Below are 25,989 nucleotides of genomic sequence, written 5' to 3'. Positions count from 1 at the left end.
AGCCTACTACAGTATACTCAGCATCTCTATCACAGAAAAAAAAGAGAAAAAAAGAGACGGACAGAGAGAGAGAGAGAGAGAGAGAGAGAGCGTCCTTTACGCTGATTTCTCCAGCGGTACTCAATAGGCGGCCCACGGGCCGCATCCGGCCCGCCGAACCTTCCAATCAGACCCGCGACTGAGTTCTACTAGTTTACATATTACTGTATACTGTATTTTCGGGCTCCGTGCGCCTGTAAGTCAAAGCGCTGGGACATGGAAACACGAGCACAGCGTTTGTGTGTGCCTGTGAGGCGCTGCACTGGGATACAGAAACGCAGACGAACCCAGATCACCATGCGCGAGTGTTTGGAGGGCGGGCTGGACTGCAGGGTTTTCCCTGCCTGTCTGCAGAGACCGTGGGTGATTTTCACCGCCGTCTTGGTTCAACTGTGTTGCATCATGCATGGGGGGCCGTTCAGATGAAGCGTCTTTTGCGCGCGCTCAAACCCATTCAATGTAGCCGCGCGTCATGCACGCTCACAACTCAAAAGCCGTAGCCGCGCGCATTTGATGAGACGCAATTGTTTTTCCGTGCACGTCAGCGGTGCACAGCTGCACGACCTGCTTCTCCCCCGGTGTTGTGTCCCGGTGCCCTCGGCCTGTGTCTCTCCTACTGTTTCCCACTGAGCTCTGCCTCGTTTGACAGGTGAAGGAAGCCTGTGTGTGGAAAGACGTCGCCTCTGAGATGTAGAATGTGTGTTATAGAAGAGAAACACACATTTCAGGACCAATGACTTGTATCCTCAGAACAGAGTCAGACGTCCTGTGATGGTCAGGTCATATTTAAGCTGAAAATCACAGGGCATGTCTGAGGATACAAGTCAGCAGTGTAAAGCTTCAGCATGATATGTAAATGATATGATAATGTCAAGATTTTTCATTTTATATCATACAAAACACCACGAAGTGTATAAATAAAAATTATGTGCTTACAAGTAAAATAAAAATATTTAAATTATTAGATGAAAAAGGTGAATTTAATTTCAATCTAGGCCTATTTGAATGTGCGGCCCCCAAGGTGTCTGTTAAGAAAAATTCTGGCCCTTCGACAAATGTATTTGAGTACCCCTGTGCTAGACCCTCTCCAGCTTGCATATAGAGCTGGCAGGGGCGTTCAAGATGCAACTGCCACTTTTCTTAACCTCCTGCTCAAACACTTAGAGGGTAGTAAAAATCATGCCAGGTTGCTTTTTATTGATTTTTCCTCAGCATTCAACACCATCCAGCCACATGTCCTAGTTAAAAAACTAGTCGACTCTTTTGGTTTGGATCTATGTCTGGTAGGCTGGATTCTTGATTTCTTAACAAATAGATCTCAACGAGTAAGAGTTAATGGGATTTTGTCCAGCACCTCGTCATCTTCCACTGGCTCGCCTCAGGGCTGTGTATTATCTGCCCTCTTGTATATTCTATATACCAATGACTGTCGCAGCCGTCACATAAACAGATCCATCATTAAGTATGCCGATGATTCACTTATTGTCAGCCTGTTACACGATGATGAGGACAGTCATGGTCCTGTTCTTGATGACTTTTTGTCTTGGTGTAATGACTCCTTCTTGCAACTTAATGTAACAAAAACAAAAGAGATCTGCATCGATTTCAGGCGTACCCATCCAACAGCCCCGGACAGTATCATAAACGGTGAGAAAGTCGAATTTGTAAACAGGTATAAATACCTGGGCACAGTAATTGATGATCAACTGAAATTTGACCTCAACAACGAAATGTTATGTAAGAAAGGCCAGCAGCGCCTATACTGCTTGAGGAAGTTGGCCAGGTTTCATGTGGACAAGACTCTGATGAAAATGTTTTATTGTGCCTATATTGAGTCTGTCATCTCTTTTTCCATTGTCTGCTGGTACGGCAATCTTTGCATCAGAGATAAGAGTTCCCTCGGAAGAATTGTGAAAGTGGCCTCTAAGGTCGCAGGCATCCAGTTCGATAGCCTGGACCACATATTTAATAGACAGGTGCTCATCAAAGCTCTGTCCATTCGCTCAGAGGATGCCCATCCCTTGTGCTCAGAGTACAGGCTCCTCCCATCAGGCCGTCGCCTGTGCGTCCCTCGGGCCACAAAAAATAGATACAGACTTTCTTTTGTGCCTGTCTCCATTCGAGCACTGAATGCTTCGAAATAATGACTGGTTGTAACCTGTTTAAGTCTGTACTGGCCACCGTACTGTCCCAATCATTTTGCTCTCCTCTGTGTGAGACTGCACCTTATCTGATGCACTTTACTTGACCACTATGTTCTTATTAGTGTTATCTTGGATCTTGTATTCTGTGTTTTAACGGTATTTCCTATATTTATCTCTTATATGATCACAATTAGTGCATATTTTATTTATATTGTTATTTATAACGATGCGCTTCTATGTCACTATATGTCTTTGTGTTGTATGTTTTTTACCTTTATGTGATTCTATGAGCTGCAATCCAAATTGCCCTTTGGGGACATGAAATAAACTGAACTGAACTGAACTGAACTGAACTCTTTGCTGTTTGCGCCGGTGGGAGGGACGAGGGGAGGGCTTGCGCTGGTCTAAGTCTGACTGCGCGGCCCACCAATCTTGCGAAATGGACCTGGGCCACACCCCGTTGACGTGGCGAAGCTGCGCTGAGGTTAGACTTCGCCCGGTCCACGAGACTAGGGCCCATTAAGTACAAGGAACCTGTCCTCAAACCAGGTGATGATTTGGTTGATGTGTTGGAAGTAGGAGGGACAGCAGGCATCCTGCAGGCCGGCAACCAGGGCCATATCGTCAGCTACTTAATAAGAGAGAGGTCTTTGCTGTTACGTTAATAGGAGATAAGACGCACCCCTGAGGAACGCCGCTGTTCAAGACAACACAGTCAGAGAGGGTTTTATTAACACACACACACGTTGGGGTCTCTCTCTCAAAAACTCCCTGATCCACAAAATGAGAAAAAGTACACAAACATAAGTTTTGGTTGGATTGTTTAAATAACAGAATATTTAATCCAAAGGAGTAAGAGTGGTGTCTACACCTTGACTGGCTCTATATAGTCCATGAGCCAGACCACCAATCGCAATCGAAAGGGTGGGCAAATTTTTGTTGCTATTTTATTATTCCTATATAGATCCACATCATTTACTGGTATGATAACCTTTGCAGAAGAGTATCTTAACAATATTTATCATGCATTCACTATTTTGACCATAGAAATGCCATACGCCAGTAATGGCCATTCTCCGATGTTGCACATTTCATAATTTGTGTGCCACTACTGATGATTTAGAGCACCTTTGCAGTTGCAGAAAGGCCCTGCAGATAATATTTGTTTGCACCACTAGTTGGCGCTAATTCCACTAGGTGCATGAGGGAGCGAGGGGGAAAATCAGCTTTAATACTGCTGTTAGCTGGAAGTAGCAGAGGACTTTTGTGAAATCATATTATAGACCTTTTCAGAGAGTATAAACAAATACAGGTGTTACCAAGGATACTAATTAAGGCTCTATTCCATTTAGTGTACCAGAGCGTTTTCTAATGAGCCACACCTGTCTTTGTTTATACTCTCTGAAAAGGTCTATACAGGGAACATTTTTAATGGTTTATATATACATCCAAGGTTAAGAAGGCTAAGATGTAGTGAGTAAAGATGACATTAACATTATAGCATGTTACATCCATAGGTTTAGGGTTATTTAGGGGGAACTGGGGCATTGTTCATTAGGCTGACTGCAGAGACGAAGAAACTGTTCTTGTGGTGTGAGGTCCTGGTCCGGATGGACCAGAGCCTTTTGCCAGAGGGGTGGGACTGGAAGATTTTGTGTCCAGGGTGAGAGGGGTCATCAGCAATTCTGGCTCTGGTCTCCGGGTCCTGGAGATGTACAGCTCTTGAAGAGATGGGAGGCTGCAGTCGATCGTCCTCTGGGCAGAGTGAATGACACGCTGCAGTTTGGCCTTGTCTCTGGCAGGAGCTGCAGCACACCAGACTGTCATGGAGGATGTGAAGATGGATTCAATGGTGGCAGTGTAGAAGTTCACCAGCATCTTCACAGGGAGGTGAAACTTCTTCAGCTGCAGCAGGAAGTATAGCCTATCCTCTGCTGAGGCTTCTTGGTGAGGGAGCTGATGTTCTGCTCCCATTTGAGCTCCTGGGAGATGGTGGTGCCCAGGAAGCAGAAGGACTCAACCAGGGTCACTGTAGAGTCACAGAGGATGACAGGGGGGAGGGCAGCTTGGTCCTTTCTGAAGTCCACTATCATCTACACTGTCTTCAGAGCGTTCAGCTCCAGGTTGTTCATGCTGCACCAGGACACCAGAGGGTCCGTCTCGCTCCTGTAGGCCGACTCGTCCCCATCAGAGATGAGGCCGATGAGGGTGGTGTCAGCATGTTTCAGGAGCTTGACAGACTGGTGTCCAGATGTGCAGCTGTTGGTGTACAGGGAGAACAGCAGAGGATAAATCCCTTGAGGGGATCCAGTGCTGATGGTCTGGGTGTCAGAGACATGCTTCCCCAGCCTCACCAACTGCCGTCTGTCTGTCAGGAAGTCCGTAATCCACCTGCACATGGAGTCAGGCACATTAAGCTGGGAGAGCTTGTCACGGAGCAGAGCTGGGATGATCGTATTGAAGGCAGAGCTGAAGTCCACAAACAGTATCCCGGCATAGGATCCTGGGGAGTCCAGGTGCTGGAGGATGAAGTGGGCCATGTTTACAGCATCATCTACAGATCTGTTGGCTCTGTAGGTGAACTGTAATGTCCTTAAGGTGGGTCAAGACGAGGCACTCAAAAGTCTTCATGACCACAGAAGTCAGAGTAACGGGTCTGTAGTCATTAAGGCCTGTGAGCCTTGTCTTTTTGGGAACTGGAGCAATGGCTGATGCCTTGAAGCAAGCTGGCAAATGACAGGTCTCCAGTGAGGTGTTAAAAATGTGTGTGAACACCGGAGACAGCTGATTGGCTCAGTGCTTCAGGGTGGAGGGGGAGACTTATACTCCTTTCCCACTGGCCAAAAAACCAGTTTAAACCCAGAAACAATCGGCTTTTAGTGGCAGAGAGAAAGGCGCACCGACCCGCGTCAACCCGGGACATCTGTCTGACTACCCATTTCTCCGACCATACATTTCTTTATTTTTGCGTCCATTAGTCCGACCTCCCATTTCTCTGACTTAAGTAGCCCTAACCCTCAACCTTACCCTAAACCTAACCTTAACACTGTAGCACTTTTGGGCAGTCGGGCTGATGTATGCTCCCCCGTCGACCCGCGTCAAATGACTCGGCAAGAGACACGGGTTAAAATCGCCTTAAATCGGCCCGGCTCTGATCGGCTTGCAGTGGGAACACCAGACCCGGCTCAACCTGCTAATTTATATGACATTGGGCGTTACGTGACGCCACATCATCGCACCAGTCGCGAAACTCTGCTTGCATTCAAGACTGGGATTTGATCAAAAGATCAAAGAACACTGACCAAAAAAGATTGAAGAAAAAGAAGCGACAGTCTGTTTAACTGACATGTTGTGCCGCGGATGTGCATCATAAGGCGGCCGCGGCAGACTCGCTGTCCTCCGTGGCGGGTGGCTGGGGCATGACACGGTGTTTCTCACACTGCGAATGAAAGCGGGGCGACTGGTTTATGCGGGGGTTAGACAGACAGACCCGGCTCATTTTGGTCAATGGGAAAGGAGCCAAATGCCGATTGTTAGCGGGTCGACCCACATTTAAAAAACCTGCGTTGACCCGCTGATTTTAGTAGGAACATGGCTAGAGTTTGGGCCTGCAGCTTTGCAGGGGTTCAGCCGTTTAAACAGTCTCTTCACCTCTCCTTCTTTGATTTGATTTGATTTGTATGATGGAGAGAGGTGTGAGAGGTGTGGGGGAGGGTGGTACTGGGGTGTGGGGCTGTGTAGGTGATCCAGGTGTGGAGGAGCTGTTGCTGATCGATGGCTGGTGGTCGGAGGTGTGGGGGATATCAGGTCTGTCCCATTGTCTTTCTAAGCGGCAGTAGAACTCGTTCAGGCTGTTAGCCAGGCGTAGGTCGTTGACAGAGGGACACTTGAAATACTGTTCTGACAGTATGCTCCACATTATTTGTGACAGGAGGAGCAAGCACTTTAGTTGATTTTAATTATGTAAAAAAAATGTTTGTTTGTTCTTGTTATTGCATGAAAAGTAAAACACTCTAAAAACGTTGGCTATTTCATGTATGTTCTAATTTTTTATCACATTTTGATTCACATATTCCTGAGGTGAGTCTATTATTATTAATAGTAGGGTCTTGATAAAAGGGAAAAACATCCTTGAAGTGATTTAGGCACCCTGAGTGGTCAACAAACAGCATAATACCGAACAAGCGCTATACACAGTTTTCAAGTTTCCACTCTACCGGTCCACCTATTCAACACATGATAACCACCACTAAGCTACCTGTTTGCAATGGTTATCATGCCAAACTGTTCACTAGAGATGTCTACCAAGTCAAAAAAACAAACTAGAAATTGCCCACCCGTTCGATTGCGGGAGGCCAATTTTGGGGTCTTGGCTCATGGACTAATAGGCAAATTGCATGAGGTCCATGAACTTTTCTGTTTGCAGTGTGAGTTCCCTGCTCACTAGATGAGACCGATGTTGTCTGACCTGCTCTGTGCGGGTTTCGAACCCGAGTCTCCTGCACCACGGGCGACCATGCTAACCGTTTCACCAAGAGGTCAATGAGCACTTGGCAAGTGGATTAGCACATCTGTTAGTGAGTTTACCTTCAGTACTGCTAACCACCACTCGTGTCACTTCTCCTTACTGGTACCTCGTGACTGTGGCGATACCTGCAGACCTCCGTTACATAGACGCTCCATGCATTAGTGAGCAAGTGAGGGCAATAGTCTAAAACCATTTGGTGACTTTGCATGAGCAGTTTTGGCCACCGGGACAATGGTTGCCAATTTCTAGGCTTGGGGGACAAAACTGATGCTGAGGAACATCTGGAACAGTCGGGTGAATAAGGGTCCTAACTGGATGGCACAGTCTTTCAAGACCCTTCCCTTGAGCCCATCTGGCCCCGGGGCTTTGAGAGGTTTGACCTGCTGGAAGATGTAACTACATCCTGTTCCTTCAATGTGACAGGGACAGGTGTCATCGCTGCACATACAGAGTCACATTCTCTGGACTTCATGCAAAAACAAGATGGTGGAGACGACTGATGTCATGTGATGATGTCATGTGTTAAAGCTTTTTCTCCTGACCTTTGCATCATTCTCAGACAGCCAGACAGAAAAACACTGCTGTCTTTATCCACGAGCCAATCGCCATCACAAAAGGCACTGGTAGCCACAAATAATGTTCAGAACAGCACCAAACTTCATAAACAGTACAAACAGGGGCCCATCCCATAATACGAAGCATCAAACACCTGATAGCTTTGCCTGGTTTCTATTGAAAAGAGACCAACTCATCCACTCTGCTCCAGCTGCTTCCTACTGATGCAGAAGCCCTGACCAGTCGATCACAGAGTGCAGTAGAAAAGGAAAGAGTCCAGAGATGTTTAGTTCCTAAACTGCAGCAGCTTTTCTGACTGTGATAGTTTGATCAACTCAACTCTGTTCATCTCCCTGTTTAACCCTCACTAGTTATTGTTAGAAACAGAGAGGAACACTGATTTTTTTTTTTATCCTTTATTTAACCAGGTAAAACTCATTGAGATTTAAAAACTTCTTTTACAAGAGCGACCTGGCTAAGAAAGCAGTGCGCAAAACACCACCACATAGAATTATACAAACGGTATGCCCATTTACAGATTACAAATTACAGAGGGCAAGCACAAGAGTCAATGGATCTTCGTTCTCGATCCTTTAGGACTGATCTGAATTCCCCTAGGCCAATGAGTTCAGTCAGTCCTAGCTCCCTCTGCAGATCGTTCCAGCTTGAGGGGGACTTGAGACCTGCATCTGTATGATGTTCTGGGATCGCAGACTGTAATGGCTGCAGGTTTTACGCATGCATTCGGTAATCGACTCGTCAGGACTCACCCACAACTAGCAAGCTTTTTATGATTTGTGAACAAAGAAGTTGAAAAAGGAAAGTATTATTTCCAAATGTTAAAGAAAGGGTTTAGAGAGTAAAGACAGATGGGAACTTGAAGTGAACAATGTCATGTGTGATGATGAATGTAGTGAAACCTGTTTGTCTGCTCATAACAACAAACAGTCCAAACAGGAGGAAGTTTGACTGGAAGATTAAAACCAGGTATTTCACAACACGGTTATAAAAATCTACAGGGTTGGGTTGGAGAGGTTGTTTCTAACAAGGTGAATGTACAGTTGTTTTGGGGGATCAACTTAACTGTGAACTGTTGTGTGTTAATAGTTTAGTAAAAGTGTTTAAAACGAGTCCCAGTGATCATAATAAAACACACAACACTGACCGAGCTGGGCCAAAAATGGATATTTTGGAAAGTTCACCTGAATATTTTGTCATAAAATCTCAATAATTTTGTACTGCTTCACTTTATCAGAATCAACCATTGCAGAGATAATGTTCATACATTGTACAATCATTTGATAGAGGTTTTGAGCTTTGGTAGCATTATTCTAAAGGACACTGAACAAAAATATGATTTTTTTTGTGCCATCTTTATTTACTCTTCACCAGTAACACATATACTGAAATTTACACATCTCAGCAATTTCTCATTTTTTCCCCTTAACTATGACACCAAAAGTATTCAAGTAGACCTTGTGGTTGCAGAGATATACTCATTTTATTATGGACAATTTTCGAGAAAAGGCCTAGAAAATAGACTTGGTTTTCTGTGTTTGAACCCATGGTGCGTTCAGGTGCTTGTGTTCCAGTAGGACTTCACCACGCTCTCCTCTGGTGCTCAGCAGCAGCTCTGACTCTGTCACTGTGACCACACTGAGTTTTCCTGCAGCACTTGAACGCAGCGTCTGCAGAAAGTTTCTCTTCAGCTGCTGCCTCCTCTACCCGGACACTGATGACATCACCGGCTCTCTGCTCTGTGATTGGCTGCTGGGACTCTAAGACCGAGCTGCTGGCTCAGGCTCAGGTCAACAGACGCTCAGACTGTGTCAGTGAACTACTGACGAAGACCATGATGAAGGTGTCGGAGCTGCTCCTCTTCCTCGGCTGTGTCGTCTGTGTCTGTGCTGACAGTGGTGAGTAAAAAGCTACTGACACAACTACTGACACAGCTACTGACACGACTACTGACACGACTACTGAGACAGCTACTGACAACGAGACACCTACTGACATAGAGACAACCACAGACAGTTGGTTAACTACAGACGGTTAAGCAACTACTGACACCTCAGTAACTACAGACGGTCAGTGAACCAGGTCTTGTCTCTCCAGGTGTCCATGTGGACCTTCATGTCAATGGATGTTCAGACACTGGTGGAGAAGACGTGTACACTCTGGATGGAGAAGAGATGTGGGTTGCAGACTTCATCAACAAGAAGGGAGTGGAGCCTCAGCCCAGTTTCATTGATCATCTCAGCTACGTGGAGGGAACTTATCAAACAGCTGAGGCCGATCTACAGACCTGCAGACGGAGCCTGAAGATCAACCGTGAGGTCATGAAGGACATCCCACTGATCAAAGGTAACGTCTGACTCTGACCTGATCCTCACTGAGTCACTTCAGTTAATGAACTCATTAATATGTAGAAATCATCAGTTCATTATTATTGATTCAGTTTTTTATTTGTTAGTTTTATTTGTTAGGATCCCCATTAGCTGCGCTCTAGAACGCCGCTAGTCTTCCTGGGGTTTCACAGTTAAAACCAATACATTTAAACATAAATCTGCAATCACAACATAAAAGCAAGTCAACAAAATCTTACATTAAATCTGTACCATCAGATTATCATCCACATCAAAGAACATGTGTAAGACAACTCTGATGTACAGCAGTTATAAAACTAGAAAATTTCCTCTCGGGAAATTTTGAATGGGCCGCGGGGCTACTGCCGATTTTGCCATCTCTGTCAACATGGGAATCAAACCCACGATCTTAAGGTCAAGACAGAGCTGATCAGACAGACACATGATCATCTTTCTATAAGCACTGATATGGAGGAGCTGTAACCACATTAGGTTACCTGTGTGTGTGTGTGTGTGTGTGTGTGTGTGTGTGTGTGTGTGTGTGCGTGTGTGCGTGTGTGCGTGTGTGTGTGTGACTGTAATCACATGGTGTGTGTGTGTGTGTGTGTCTTTTTTTTATTTTTTTTATTGCACAATTAAACACATATTACAGAACAATTACACCGACAGTTAGACGTGTACGAGAACGTATGGGACAAGGGACGCTTTACAAAACAAACAAACATACGAGCTAGGAGAGATCTAATCGGAGATTGGAGAGTGGAGTTACGAGAGGAGGTGTTGAGCAGATATATTGGAAATAAAACAAAAATAAAGATAGGAATAGGAATGAGGGGAAAGAGAAGGTGGGGCAGATATATTGGAAATAAAACAAATAGGAATGGGGGGGAAGAGAAGGTGGGGCAGATATATTGGAAATAAAACAAAAATAAAGATAGGAATAGGAATAAGAATGAGGGAGAAGAGAGAGTGGGGTGGGGGGGGGGGAGATTCGAGGAATCAGCTCTGGACGAATTGCATGAATGGTGACCAGGTTTTATTGTAATGGGTGATATTATCTTTCATTGTGAATGTGAGTTTTTCCAAATTTGAATGTTCAGTTAACAGATTATACCAATGTTGTATTGAAAGTTTTGTTCTGTCTTTCCAATTGAGTAGTATTATTTTTTTGGCCATGGTTGTGGCGATGAGGATAAATGTTTGATGATGTTTTGGGATTGGTAAGTTAGAAATGTCACCGAGTAAGGCTATGGTGGGGTGGATTGGGATGCTGAGGCTGAGAATCTTGGATAGCTCTCCCATGACCTCCGACCAAAAGCGTCTAATTGGGGGGCAGTACCAAAGTGCATGGGGGTAGTTGTCTATTGTGGCTGGGCAGTGTACGCAGGTGTTGGTGTCAGTGAAGCCCATCAGGTGCATTTTGTGGGTGGTGATGTGTATTCTGTGTAGTACTTTATATTGAATTAACTGTATATTGGAGTTGGGTGACATAGTGAATGTGTTATTACAAATGGTTTGCCAATTGATGTCTGTTTGGATGTGAAGGTCTGAGGTCCATTTGTCTATTGGTAATGAAGTGGTGTTGTCATGATGGGAGAGAAGTTTGTAAATCTGGGAGAGAAGTCTCTTGGGTTTGAGGAGATTTAGTTTCAGTAGTAGGGGGGGGGGCTGAGTTGTGGAAGTTATTAATATCAATAATTGTTTTAATGGTTTCTTTTAATTGTAGGTATTGGAATTGACAATTTTGTGGGAGGTTATATTTCTGTTTCAGTAGGTCGAAGGTCATGAGAGAGCCATCCCTGAAAAGGTCCCCTAGGCTGGTTATTCCTCTCTGTCTCCAGGATGTAAAGTTGATTGTTTTTTTGTCAATTTTGAACATTGGGTTGTGCCAGATGGGGGTGGAGTTGCATGGGGTGAGCTGGAGATTTAAGATTTCATTTGTTTTCCACCAGGCTGCAAGGGTAGTGTTTATAGTGTTGTATTTGAAACAGTCATGGGTTCTAATGGATTTATCTATGAAGATTATGTCTTGGATGGTCAAGTCTTTGCAGATGGTTTGCTCGATGTCCAACCAGGCAGAATTTGAGCTGTTGGTCCAATGGTGAATATATTGCAATTGGTGAGAGAGACAGTAATGGTAGAAATTTGGGGCATCGAGTCCTCCATATTGTTTTGGTCTTTGAAGGGTGGTTAATTTGATCCGGGGTTTTTTTCCTTTCCAATAGAATGAGTTTACTGTTGAATTCAGAGAGGAAAACCAGCCCAGGGGAGGATTAATGTGTGTCATGGCAAATAGATAATTGATTTTGGGGAGAATGTTCATTTTGACAGATGCAATACGGCCAATCAGGGATAGTGGGAGTTTATTCCATCGATTGAGGTCTTCTTTGATATTTTGCAGTAGTGGTGTGAAATTTAGTTTAAATATGTTTTTAGGGTTTGTTGGGATATGAATTCCGAGGTATTTGATGGACTGAGCTGCATGTTTGTAGGGTAAATCCCCAACCTCAGCATCCCAATCAATGTGAGTAAGAGGCAGAATCTCGGATTTTGTCCAGTTTATGGAGTAGCCAGAAACTGTGCTAAAGCTGTCTATAAGATTATGGACTGATGGAAGTGAGGTGGAGGGAGATGTTAGATACAGTAAGATGTCGTCTGCATATAAACTGATTTTGTGGCAGTGTGACATTGTTTGTATACCTGAGATGTTGTTGTTCTGTCTAATGGCTATGGCAAGTGGTTCGATAAATAGTGCGAAGAGAAGTGGTGATAACGGACATCCTTGTCTTGTACCTCTGTGCAAAGTGAAGGGTTTGGATATTAAACCATTGGTGATAACAGATGCTGTAGGTGAGTTGTATAGAATTTTGATCCAATTTATGAAGTATGGGCTGAAACCAAAGTGATTGAGAGAGGTGAAAAGGAGGGACCATCCTACCCTGTCGAATGCCTTTGTGTGTGTGTGTCTGTAATCACATGGTGTGTGTGTGTGTGTGTGTTTGTGTGTGTGTGGTAGTTAGTGTGTGTCCATTTGTGTGTGTGTGTGTGTGTGTTGGATGTGTGTGTATGGTGAGTGTGTGGCCATTTGTGTGTGTGTGTGTGTGTGTCCATTTGTGTGTGTGTGTGTGTGTGTGTGTGTGTGTGTGTGTGTGTGTGTGTAGTAGTTAGTGTGTGTGTGTTGGATGTGTATGCATGGTGAGTGTGTGTCCATTTGTGTGTGTGTGTGTGTGTGTGTGTGTGTTGGATGTGTGTGTATGGTGAGTGTGTGTCCATTTGTGTGTGTGTGTGTGTGTGTGTGTGTGTGTGTGTGTGTGTGTGTGTTGGATGTGTGTGTGTGTGGTAGTTAGTGTGTGTCCATTTGTGTGTGTGTGTGTGTGTATGACCGACAGACAGTCAGACAGAGAGAATGTGTGTGCGTTGCCATGGTGACGTTGCCATGGTGAGGTTACCATGGTGAGGTTGCCATGTTGAGGTTACCATGTAACTGGTGGCTGGCGGCTTTAAGGTATGGTGGCAGCTTTAACCATAGGCTTTAACTGCTCTGTGACACCCTCAAACAGATCTAATGTACGACAAATCTGTACTTAGTACGAGCAAAAGGTTTACATTTTCCGAACCATAAGACCTTGCTGAACGCGTCCATGTCACTTTGGTGTTTCTAGAGTAAAAATTGTTGATTGTGTCGCAGGTTGGAAACTTTGGGACGTTTAGAAAATCAGCGCCTACTTTTGAATGGGAGTCAATGAGAGGAGAGAGGGAACTGGCCGCACTCAGAGGCCCCGAGTTTAAATTGTGTTCGTCTCTCTGGTTTTTTGAGCACATGAAGAGATCGAGGATGAGCTTGTCTACAAACGTGGCCGAAATTATGTGTGTAGAGTGTAATCTGTGGCCGTGCTGACAGGATAGAGAGAAAAATGTGAGAGGATTTTTAGACCCTCTGTCACTCTGCCAACTGCCAACGTCCGAACATTCCGTCCCATTGACTTTCATGTTAAATCTGAATTTTGTCAGAAATTTTAATGATTTTAAAACTATACATATATCTGAAACTGTTGAAGATATCAATAAGCTGAGATATAGCTGAATAGTTGAAAGGTTTGTGAACAGTTTAAAAGTTGAATGAAGTCTGTAGCTGAAAGTATGCTGAAGCTATTAGAGGCTGAATGAAGCAGAACATTTGAAGAGTTTGAAGACTGTTTCAATGTATTCCTATGGGGAAAAAATTGCAGAAAAAGTTAAATATTTTAAAAAGTATAAATAGTATGAAAGAGAAAAGTCATAGCATAAATGTCCTGAAAAAGCTGCACGTTTTGATATATGAATTGTTGAAATAGCACAAAGTATGAAGGAGCAGAAAACTGCTGAAAAAGGGTGGAAGAAGTAAGAACTAGAAAAAGATAGCATTTCCTGCAGAAAATGCGTGTGAATGCTGAAAGCAGCTGAACGCTGTTGCTGAAGCAATGCTGAATGAGCTGAAGAAATTGTTGAATCAATGCTAAATTAATTGACGAAACTGCTAAAGCAATGTTGAAAAGACTAATGCTAGAGTAGAGTAGAGTAGAGTAGAGTAGAGTAGAGTAGAGTAGAGTAGAGTAGAGTAGAGAGTAGAGGAATACTTTATTCATCCCTAGGAGGGAAAAAGCTTAAACATATAACTTGTAGAAAGGTAAAAAGCAGTAGAAATGCTAAAGGGAGAAGAAAACATTGAAATTCTGCATGTTTAAATGTAATGGTTAAATAGTTGAAATCTGCAGCTAACCTGACAGGAAGGACAACTGATGAACCAGCACTAACATAGCCGAAGCAATGGCTGAGAATATATTTAAAAGTAGAAGATGTGAGACTTTGTATGAAATGGCTGGAAATTACTTGAATTGTCAAAGAAGAGTTTGAAAAATTCCTGAATTCGGAAAAAAGTTAATGCCTACTGAAATACATTGTAAACTGACAGCAGAAGAACATTGTTGAAGAATATAGATCGAGCATTAGCTGAGGTGTAGAACATGTAAACAGCGGGTTTAATGGTGTGAAATGGTTGAGAAGAGCCTCAGTAGTTTAGGATACGTGTAAAACAATGTGTTCAACATGACCAAAATGGGGAAATGTGTATTTTCAGTTTAAATAGCTAAAGAACAAAATTAACAGCAACGAGTCCATTAACTACAACAGGAAGATAGAGAGGTACATACAAAACAGTCAGACAACTGTAGGAAAAGTGTGTGTGTGTGTGTGTGTGTGTGTGTGTGTGTGTGTGTGTGTGTGTGTGTGTGTGTGTGTGTGTGTGTGTGTGTGTGTGTGTGTGTGTGTGTGAGTGAGGAAGATATACATAAAGTTCTGACCTGACAACTGTATGAAATGTGTGTGTGTTGGACGTGTGTGTCTGTTTGTGTATGGTTAGTGTGTGTCCAAATTTCTGACAAAACTGACACACACTAACTACTACAGAATAATAATAAGTATAAAGATTTGAATAACAATAGTGTGAATGCTTCCAGCATTCACACTAATAAGTTTAAAGAAACAAAATGGCCGAACAGAATAACAATACTGTGAATGCTTCCAGCATTCACACTAATAAAGATTTGAATAACAATACTGTGAATGCTTCCAGCATTCACACTAATAAGTTTAAAGAAACAAAATGGCCGAACAGAATAACAATACTGTGAATGCTGGAAGCATTCACACTAATAATAATAAGTTTAAAGAAACAAAAGAAACAAACAAAATTTTGTTTCTTTAAACTTATTATTAGTGTGAATGCTGGAAGCATCCACACTATTGTTATTCAAATCTTTATACTTATTAGTGTGAATGCTTCCAGCATTCACACTAATAATAAGTATAAAGATTTGAATAACAATAGTGTGAATGCTTGCAGCATTCACACTAATAAGTATAAAGATTTGAATAACAATAGTGTGGATGCTTCCAGCATTCACACTAATAATAAGTTTAAAGAAACAAAATGGCCGAACAGAATAACAATACTGCCCGGGCACTGGTCCCTGCAGCTATTTCATAGCTGTTGGGACCAGTGCCCGGTGCGATTGCCCGCGGCCCTAATAAGTATAAAGATTTGAATAACAATAGTGTGAATGCTTCCAGCATTCACACTAACTAGATAAAGTAGCATTTCCTGATGGAAATGCGTGTGAATGCTGAAAGCAGCTGAACGCTGTTGCAGAATTAGCAAATAGTGCAAGCAGTGATCACCATTCAAATGGTTGACCAAGGTAGGTATTGAACCCACAATCTCATGGTCAGCAGACTTTCACTCTGCCTCTAGGCCACAGTGTACACACAGTTGCAGAGACTGTTGTCTGTTGATGAACTGCACTCTGTCTCACTCTGAAGTTAACGAGCCCAAAGCTGTAGTTCCAGTGCAAATCAATCTTAGTGCAGTGGTATAAACAAGAAACATGTTAACACAAACCAAGATTGAAAGAGGTAAAGAGAATAGGTGGGGGCGCATATGCATTATCAAGTTTGATCATGTGACCAGACCAAGTGGTATTGGTTAAAGTTCAAATTGGCTGACACACTAACAAGACTGCTCAGGTGGGATTTGAACCTGTGACCTTGTGGTTGGATGGCAGGAACCTTATCCACTAAGCCATTCTAACACTTCTGATGAAGTAGAGGTTGGGACTTTGATGAATGTGAGATTTTTCAATGATGCTTAAAAGAGCTGCAAACGGTGGCAGAAGCAATTAATGCATCTCTTAACGAACACCTGTAACCTTAGTGACAGCCTGTAACCTTAGTGACAGCAGCAGTGTATGTGTGCGTATGTTATTTTACAGATATGAAATTCCAAGATATTTTTTTATATGCTTTTTGAATGTTAGTTTGTGTGTGAGTTTAGTTATTGGCAGTGGTAAGGAGTTCCATGATTTCATTGATCTGTATTCTATTGTGTGCTTAAGAAAGTTGGTGTTTGGTTTAGGAAGCGTGAAGCGGCCTTGTGTTGCCTGTCTGGTGGCGTATGAATCATGATTGTGTTTTAACTGATTGTATTGATATAAAGGTGTTTTAAACTGTAATGTTTTCCATATTGAGAGAAGTAATGCAGCATTGACTCTGTCCTCTACTTTTAACCATTGTAGACAGGAATGCATGTTAGTCCATGAGCCAGACCACCAATCGCAATCGAAAGGGTGGGCAAATTTTTGTTGCTATTTTATTATTCCTATATATGTCCATATTATTAATTGGTATGATAACCTTTGCACAAGAGTAGCTTAACAATATTTATCATGCATTCACTATTTTGACCATAAAAATGCCATATATACACCAATTATGGCCATTCTCCGATGTTGCACATTTCATAATTTGTGTGCCACTACTGATGATTTAGAGCACCTTTGCAGTTGCAGAAAGGCCCTGCAGATAATATTTGTTTGCACCACTAGTTGGCGCTAATTCCACTAGGTGCATGAGGGAGCGAGGGGGAAAATCAGCTTTAATACTGCTGTTAGCTGGAAGTAGCAGAGGACTTTTGTGAAATCATATTATAGACCTTTTCAGAGAGTATAAACAAATACAGGTGTTACCAAGGATACTAATTAAGGCTCTATTCCATTTAGTGTACCAGAGCGTTTTCTAATGAGCCACACCTGTCTTTGTTTATACTCTCTGAAAAGGTCTATACAGGGAACATTTTTAATGGTTTATATATACATCCAAGGTTAAGAAGGCTAAGATGTAGTGAGTAAAGATGACATTAACATTATAGCATGTTACATCCATAGGTTTAGGGTTATTTAGGGGGAACTGGGGCATTGTTCATTAGGCTGACTGCAGAGACGAAGAAACTGTTCTTGTGGTGTGAGGTCCTGGTCCGGATGGACCAGAGCCTTTTGCCAGAGGGGTGGGACTGGAAGATTTTGTGTCCAGGGTGAGAGGGGTCATCAGCAATTCTGGCTCTGGTCTCCGGGTCCTGGAGATGTACAGCTCTTGAAGAGATGGGAGGCTGCAGTCGATCGTCCTCTGGGCAGAGTGAATGACACGCTGCAGTTTGGCCTTGTCTCTGGCAGGAGCTGCAGCACACCAGACTGTCATGGAGGATGTGAAGATGGATTCAATGGTGGCAGTGTAGAAGTTCACCAGCATCTTCACAGGGAGGTGAAACTTCTTCAGCTGCTGAGGCTTCTTGGTGAGGGAGCTGATGTTCTGCTCCCATTTGAGCTCCTGGGAGATGGTGGTGCCCAGGAAGCAGAAGGACTCAACCAGGGTCGCTGTAGAGTCACAGAGGATGACAGGGGGGATGGCAGCTTGGTCCTTTCTGAAGTCCACTATCATCTACACTGTCTTCAGAGCGTTCAGCTCCAGGTTGTTCATGCTGCACCAGGACACCAGAGGGTCCGTCTCGCTCCTGTAGGCCGACTCGTCCCCATCAGAGATGAGGCCGATGAGGGTGGTGTCAGCAAATTTCAGGAGCTTGACAGACTGGTGTCCAGATGTGCAGCTGTTGGTGTACAGGGAGAACAGCAGAGGAGAAATCCCTTGAGGGGATCCAGTGCTGATGGTCTGGGTGTCAGAGACATGCTTCCCCAGCCTCACCAACTGCCGTCTGTCTGTCAGGAAGTCCGTAATCCACCTGCACATGGAGTCAGGCACATTAAGCTGGGAGAGCTTGTCACGGAGTAGAGCTGGGATGATCGTATTGAAGGCAGAGCTGAAGTCCACAAACAGTATCCCGGCATAGGATCCTGGGGAGTCCAGGTGCTGGAGGATGAAGTGGGCCATGTTTACAGCATCATCTACAGATCTGTTGGCTCTGTAGGTGAACTGTAATGTAAGGTGGGTCAAGACGAGGCACTCAAAAGTCTTCATGACCACAGAAGTCAGAGTAACGGGTCTGTAGTCATTAAGGCCTGTGAGCCTTGTCTTTTTGGGAACTGGAGCAATGGCTGAGGCCTTGAAGGTATCAGGATACTCCTGACTGTTCGTAGATTTTGTTCTTAGTTAAGAACAAATTCTGGATAAGAAAACATTCATGAATGCCACAATCTTCGTAAAAACTTCGTAAGTAGGACTTAAGAACAAATTTGTTCTTAAGAACGGTTCGTGAATGAGGCCCAATGTCCTCTTCCAAACGGCGAGAAGAAGGCAAAGAAGGCGTTGGTCGTGGTGGCCGCCTCACCGCGTGTCAGGATGAAACCCTGGACACAGACAACCCTCTGCTCACCTTTACCTACTACACCAGGAAAGGTACCATGCTGGTGCAGGGAAACGAGGCCAGCCTCAACGCCTTCGAGGAACTCTTCCCCATGATGAAGGCAGAAGCTGAGAGAGACCGACCAACCAGCAGCAGCAGTGTTGGAGACAGGACAGCAGAGCAGGAAGTGGAGGACGAGGTCACACAGCCACACCTGAAGCTACCAACCATCCCACCTGGCCCCACACCTCCAACACCCCCCAAGCTCCTTCAACAACTCAGAGAGAGCCTGGCCCTCCTGGAGCTGGACTTCACAGAGTTCAGGGAGCTCACTACAGGTTTGACAGTGAATGTAAAGAAATAAGAAAACACTTTCAAGTGGAACAAACGCGCCCAGGTGCTGAGACCGAGTCACAGAGTGAAGCCTCTTGTCATTCAGCCTGTTTGGAGGCCAGAGACGAGGAAAACAAGCAGGCATGCACATGGCAATATATCGAGGCTGGGAAAAAAAAAAATTGCACGTGCTGGCGGGCCGCATATTATTGATTTTATGACAGAGGCTGCGGGCCGGTTGGAATTTGAACGCGGGCCGCATTTGGCCCGCGGGCCGTAGTTTGGGGACCACTGATCTAAATAGTAGCCCAAAAGACACACTTCCCTTCAATGTCGGACTCCGTAATTTTCTCTGGCCCGCTGCCCAACCTAGTGAGTGACGATATGTTTAGCCGCATGCGTTCATTCCATCGCTGGATGTCTAGGTGGTGCTTAGATAACGATGTGGCTTACATAGATAACTGGACCTCCTTCTGGGGAAAGACTGGTCTGATTCGGAGAGATGGCGTCCATCCTACTCTGGATGGCGCGTCCATCCTACTCTGGATGGCGCATCCCTCCTATCTAGTAACATAGGGAACTTTATTAGCCGTGCTAATCCCTGACAAGCACCCAGAGTTCAGACCAGCAGGCAGAGCCGCAGTTTAACACGCCCCTCTGCTGGGTCCCTCTTGTTGTCACCCACCCAGCCTATAGAAACTGTGTCTGCCTCGAGGCTGTCTAAGCCTAAACCCCAATTTAGAGGAGTTGTTTATAGCAACTTAGTTAAAATCAAAACCACTGCTCCAGCAAGCCAAACTAATAGAACTATTAAATGTGGTTTGCTCAACATTCGTTCTCTCCCATCCAAGTCTCTCCTAGTGAATGACTTAATTACAAGTCACCATATTGACATATTAACACTAACTGAGACCTGGTTGCAGCAAGATGAATATGTTAGTTTGAATGAATCTACCCCTCCTAGTTACATTAACTGTCATGTGCCTCGTAACACAGGCCGAGGAGGAGGAGTGGCTGCTATTTATCAGTCAAATCTGATTATCAACCCTAGACATAATAGTTCATATAATACATTTGAAAGCCTTACTGTCAGCCTCTCTCACCCAGACTGGAAAGCAGAAAAACCACTCTTACTTGCTGTAGTGTATCGTCCTCCTGCACCTTATTCTGAGTTTCTAGAAGAATTCCCTGACTTTCTGTCAAATTTAGCAATGAGCTCAGACAAAGTCATTATAGTAGGTGACTTTAACATTCATGTGGACGTCGATGATGATTGTCTGGCTACTGCATTCAAGTCACTTTTGGATTCAGTCGGCTTCTCTCAGAGGGTAAACAAACCCACTCACACTTTTAATCATATCCTTGACTTAGTACTTACTTATGGAATAGAAGCTGACCATGTCACAGTTCTTCCTCAGAACCCCGTCTTGTCTGACCATTCTTTAATAACATTTGAATTTACTTTAACAAATTATATCCTACCTGGGAAAAAATCCCGCTACAGTAGATGTCTATCTGACACTGCTGTTTCTAGATTTAAAGAGCTTATTCCAGCAGAGCTTGCTGCCACATCCTGTAACAATATTATGGGCAGTGATGCTGACTTCACCACATTCTGTAACCATATTATGGGCAGTTATGCTGGTTTCACCCCCACACAGGTGGACTATCTTGTTGATAGCACTGCAGCAGCACTCCTTGGAACACTTGATGCTGTAGCTCCCCTGAAAAAGAAAGTTATCAATCAGAAAAGAATAGCTCCCTGGTACAGCCCAAACTTGCGTGCTTTGAAACAGAAGACCAGACAGCTGGAAAGGAAAACACATTCCAGCCAACATGAGGAAGACCGTCAAGCCTGGAAGGATAGTTTATTAATATATAAAAAAGAACTCCGTAATGTTAGAAGCAATTACTATTCATCTCTAATAGAAAAGAATAAGAACAACCCCAGGTTCCTTTTCAACACTGTGGCCAGGCTGACCAAGAACCATAGTGTTGTTGAGCCATCCATCCCTCCAACTCTCAGCAGCAACGACTTCCTAACTTTCTTAACGAAAAGATAGTTAATATTAGAACAAAAATTGCTAGTAATGGACCACAGATTACAGTACCTATAGAAGCACCTCCCAGACTTGGTACACACTTGGACAGCTTCTCTCCCATCGACCTGTCAGACTTAACTTCTGCAATTACTTCTTCCAAGTCAGCCACATGTCTGCTGGATCCAGTTCCGACAAGACTACTTAAGGATGTCTTCCCCTTAATTAACATTTCTTTTCTGAACCAAATCAATCTTTCCTTAGCCACAGGCTACGTGCCACAGGCCTTCAAGGTGGCTGTCATTAACCCTTTACTTAAAAAACCTTCTCTTGACCCAGATGTCCTAGCCAACTATCGGCCTATATCCAACCTTCCTTACATCTCTAAGATCCTTGAGAAGATTGGGCCTCATTCACGAACCGTTCTTAAGAACAAATTTGAAAAAAGTCCTACTTACGAAGTTTTTACGAAGATTGTGGCATTCATGAATGTTTTCTTATCCAGAATTTGTTCATAACTCTTTGACTGCCAGCCATTCTCACAGCAGCTTCCTCCAGCTTGCCAGGCATTTTCCAGCTTTTTGACTGATTTCCGTAGACCCACCATATATTATGTACTGTTACTACATACACATTCAACCCATCAAAGGAAAGATGAGGGTCTCTAGTTTCCAGCAAAAAAAACTGTTTGTTTCTATCTTGTTCCAGTCTTGTGAAATTGGCGGTTGAATATAGGTTAGTTTAGCCCAAAATGCCATTTTGGCACCAAAATCTTGAGAAAAAGAGGTTTTTGTGTCGGCTGTCATTTTCAGGTGAACCAGTACAATTGGCTCCTTTATATTTTGCTTTAGTGATGCCTCAACATCTGTACAGTTGTTCTCTTGTAAACAACAACTAAATCAACACTGACAAATGACTTTTGATGACAAAAGACAAAACATTTAGCTACTGACACACACTACTGCAGCCTCTTTTTTTCTTTTCTTTGAGTTACAACTTTTTCTTTCCTTTTTTTTAGTGTGTGTGCGTACGTGACGTGTGCGTGTACGTGTGTGTGTGTGTGTGCGTGCGTGTGTGTCTGTGTGTCTGTGTGTGTGTGTGCGTGTGTGCGCGGATCAGTTCGACAGGTTTTTGTAGCCGAAACACGGCGCTTTAGATCAGATCCAGCTTCCTCTGGTCAGCAGGCAGCGGTCTCACTCACACTCTCTGTCTCACACGCACATACACACACACACACACACAGCAGCTCTGGCTGACGTGCCCCCTGAACTCACAGCCACAGACAGTCTCTGCTCACAACAGACACTCCCACCATCTTTAGCTCTCCTCTCGTCACGTTTGCCGGCGCCGTCCGTTCCTCATCCACACTAGATCGCGGGATTTTCAAGCTGCTATCTGAGTGATTTCTCGCAAAATCTGGCGACTTTCCAAACGCTCTTGATGACTAACGACGAGCGATCGACGGGGTTGTTGTTACTAACGTTTGTGCGTTGTATCGCGGAGCTGCACGGAGCTTCGACGAGCTGCCGAGCCGCCATGAGCCCCGCCGCCGCCCCGTAAGCTCTCACCGGCGGCCAGAGTGTCACGGAGCGGCGGCGCTGCAGCCAGACACCCGCTCCGCTCCGTGAGGGGGGAGAAACACGCTATATTTTTTTACATCTCTCAATCCAAATGTGTTTTTCTGCACTTTATTTTGATGATACAAGTCTGATCTTCACAGAGGAGTAGGGCAAGACATTCAACATGGCGTTGCCATTAAAAAAACGCTAAGACGAGTTATCTCGTCTTTGGCAGACTACGCTTGGATTCGCTAAGACGAGATAACTCGTCTTTGGCAGTGAAAGAGTTAACTAAGAACAAAATCTACGAACAGTCAGGAGTATACTTACGCACTTTTAAGTGCTGAGACTTCTGCAAAAATAACCGATTATAGTGTTTTCTTTTGTTCTGCAGTTGTATGATATTATATGATTTGAATAAGAATTATTTTCTTATCTTTTATGATGTTTTTAATAATTATATATTAATAATAATAATTGACAAATCATTGCAGTTTCTTAAAAAAAACATTATAGACACTTAATTCATATCAGTTTTTTTTTTTTTAAGTGTTCACAAACACACAACTGTTTTTATTTTTTTTTTAAATATATGATAATATGATGATATTTATGATGGCACACGTGAGAGTGTGGTCTCTCTGATAACAACCCGAAGAGCTGCATCCACTGCTGACGCTACTAAATATAGCCTAAATATATAAAAATATAAACTAAATATAAGCCTTTTGTTTGTTTCTTTGTTTCATTCCTGCCACAGTAGCGCCACTTCACTACTTTAGTTCTTTTTACGTTTGGAGTCTGGTGCTGCCTCCCAGATTTTCATTTGAGCATTTCAACTTTCTTTCTCACTTCACCTTCTCTGCTCAGTGCCTGTGGTCTCTGTTTGCACACGGCCCTGCAGTCTCATGCCCTTTTACGGGCATTGATGGGGCGGTTACCTATGCTAATCCTATGTTAATTAGACTCACCTGGCACACGCCCTCAACTTACGAGGAGATGGCATTCATCAAGTAGGAACACAGCTGCCAACAATTCTGAGGCTTACGAACGCGTTGATGAATCTGACGTAGGGTTTTCTTAAGGAACCTCTTAAGAACAACTTAAGAAAGAATCTAAGAAGGTTCTTAAGAAGATATTGGTGAATGAGGCCCATTGTGTCTCTTACTGCTGCTGCTGTTTCAGTGGCCATGTTGCTATAGCAACCCAACAACTGCCACAGTTGTAGTGATTCTAGTTAGTTAGCTAGCTAGCAGCAACACAAAAACAAAACAAAACAAAACAAAAGAAAAAGAAAAAAAACTGTTTCTTAGCTAGCAAGAAATCAGCAAGCTTTTCATCTTTGTTTCTTGCAATCAGGTTAGTGTTGTTGTCCCACTTGGTTCCTTGTAGGAAGCTGAGGCTCACAGAGCAGTTGGCAGTTGGTTAGATAGTAGCCTAATGTTTGTCAGTTGGAAAAAGAAAGTTAACCTGTACATTGAGGTTTAAAGTCCAAAAAAAAACAAAAACAAAAGAGAGAAATTGATAGAAAAATATAACCTTCTTATTTGTGAAGGTATTCCGGTTGTTCTTGATGTTTGTATCTCTCTTGACAATCCAAAAGCTCAGTGTTAAATCAGGAGCTCCTCCTCAGCATGTTTCTCTTCCTGTCTGAGTCTCTGTGTCTCTGTGTCTCTGAGTCTCTGTGTCTCTGAGTCTCTGACTCTTTGTGTCTCTGTGTCTCTGTGTCTCTGTGTCTCTGAGTCTCTGACTCTTTGTGTCTCTGTGTCTCTGTGTCTCAGATCCTCCGTCCGGACCAGTTGTCTACAGCAGAGACGATGTGGAGCTGGGCCAGAAGAACACTCTGCTGTGTCATGTGACCGGCTTCTATCCTGCTCCTGTCCTCGTCCACTGGACCAAGAACGGACAGAACGTGACTGAAGGATCCAGCATCAACGTTCCGTATCCCAACGATGACGGTTCCTTCAGACAGACGTCCAGGCTGGACGTCGTCCCACAGCTGGGAGACACGTACGGCTGCACCGTCACACATCTGGCTCTGGACCAACCGCTGACCCGCTTCTGGGGTGAGGCTCTGTCTGTCTGTCTCCAGATGTGTCTCTAACATGTCTCTCTCTGTGTCTCCAGATGTGGAGGTGCAGCAGCCAGCTGTGTGTGTCTCCAGATGTGGAGGTGCAGCAGCCAGCTGTGTGTGTCTCTAACATGTCTCTCTCTGTGTCTCCAGATGTGGAGGTGCAGCAGCCAGCTGTGTGTGTCTCTAACATGTCTCTCTCTGTGTCTCCAGATGTGGAGGTGCAGCAGCCAGCTGTGTGTCTCTAACATGTCTCTCTCTGTGTCTCCAGATGTGGAGGTGCAGCAGCCAGCTGTTGGACCAGCTGTCTTCTGTGGACTGGGTCTGACCGTGGGTCTGCTGGGCGTGGCTGCTGGAACCTTCTTCCTCATCAAAGGGAACGAGTGCAGCTGATTGGCTGTGGCTGATGATGTCATGGTTGTCCCTGTATATTGTCCTATCAGCTTTAACCTGCTCTCCTCCTGTGATCACCTGTATATGACCTGATGGACATCATCATCTTCATCATCTTCATCATTAAACCTCTAATCCAGATGTTCTGTCTGATCAGCTGCAATAAACTTTCTAAAGAAAAGTACAAACCATGAGTGGGTTTAATGTGTGTGTGTGTGTGTGTGTGTGTGTGTGTGTGTGTGTGTGTGTGTGTGTGTGTGTGTGTGTGTGTGTGTGTGTGTGTGTGTGTGTGTGTGTGTGTGTGTGTGTGTGTGTGTGACATCATCAGCCTGTGACACATGATCACAGGTCAACCAATAGACCGAATCTCCTTGTTGTTTACATTCTACTTCCTGGTAGAAAACCAGCACGTAATTTGAATGAGATCAATAGTAAAGAACGAGAGTTTAGCTATATATCATATTTTTCACACCCTATCACCGTTTAGACAAATCTGAAATGATTGAAGAAACATTACTATTTCTGTGTGTGTGTTTTGTGTTGCTATGTGTTGGATTTATTCAGTTTGGGGGAATCACGGTGTCTTGAAAGCATCAGTGGCTCAGCTGACAGGGACAGCTAACGGTAGCTAAGCTAACGGTAGCTAAGCTAACAGCGGTAGCTAAGCTAACAGCGGTAGCTAAGCTACCAGCAGGACGTCAGCTGTTAAAACCCTCCCGTTGTGGGACACCACATGAAACTACTCCAGTTAGCTCAGTCATGTTGGAACTCAGATATCCGCTGGAGAAAATATTTT

The 25,989-nt window shown here is 44.0% G+C and overlaps 1 protein-coding gene across 3 annotated transcripts; it reads left to right on the top strand.

Moving 5' to 3' along the window:
• The first annotated feature begins 9,073 nt into the window (after positions 1–9,073).
• Positions 9,074–25,387, top strand: LOC146968224 (RLA class II histocompatibility antigen, DP alpha-1 chain-like). 3 transcript variants are annotated; one of them, XM_085760028.1, is made up of 4 exons: positions 9,074–9,179; positions 9,382–9,630; positions 24,511–24,795; positions 25,072–25,387. In XM_085760028.1, the coding sequence occupies exons 1-4, from the start codon at positions 9,119–9,121 to the stop codon at positions 25,191–25,193; spliced, it is 717 nt and encodes a 238-aa protein (XP_085616154.1). In that variant the 5' UTR covers positions 9,074–9,118; the 3' UTR covers positions 25,194–25,387. The 3 variants fall into 3 exon arrangements, with proteins under 3 accessions (XP_085616154.1, XP_085616153.1, XP_085616155.1); XM_085760027.1 differs by having other exon boundaries at positions 9,075–9,182; XM_085760029.1 differs by lacking the exon at positions 25,072–25,387 and adding an exon at positions 24,857–24,945 and having other exon boundaries at positions 9,075–9,182.
• The last annotated feature ends 602 nt before the right edge of the window (positions 25,388–25,989 follow it).

This window comes from Trachurus japonicus, chromosome 18 (genome assembly GCF_045865225.1).
Source record: "Trachurus japonicus isolate A0001 chromosome 18, Traja_1.0".
Lineage (NCBI taxonomy): Eukaryota > Metazoa > Chordata > Actinopteri > Carangiformes > Carangidae > Trachurus > Trachurus japonicus.
The sequence above is the reverse complement of the archived record's forward strand: the minus strand, read 5'-3'. Positions and strand labels throughout refer to the sequence as shown.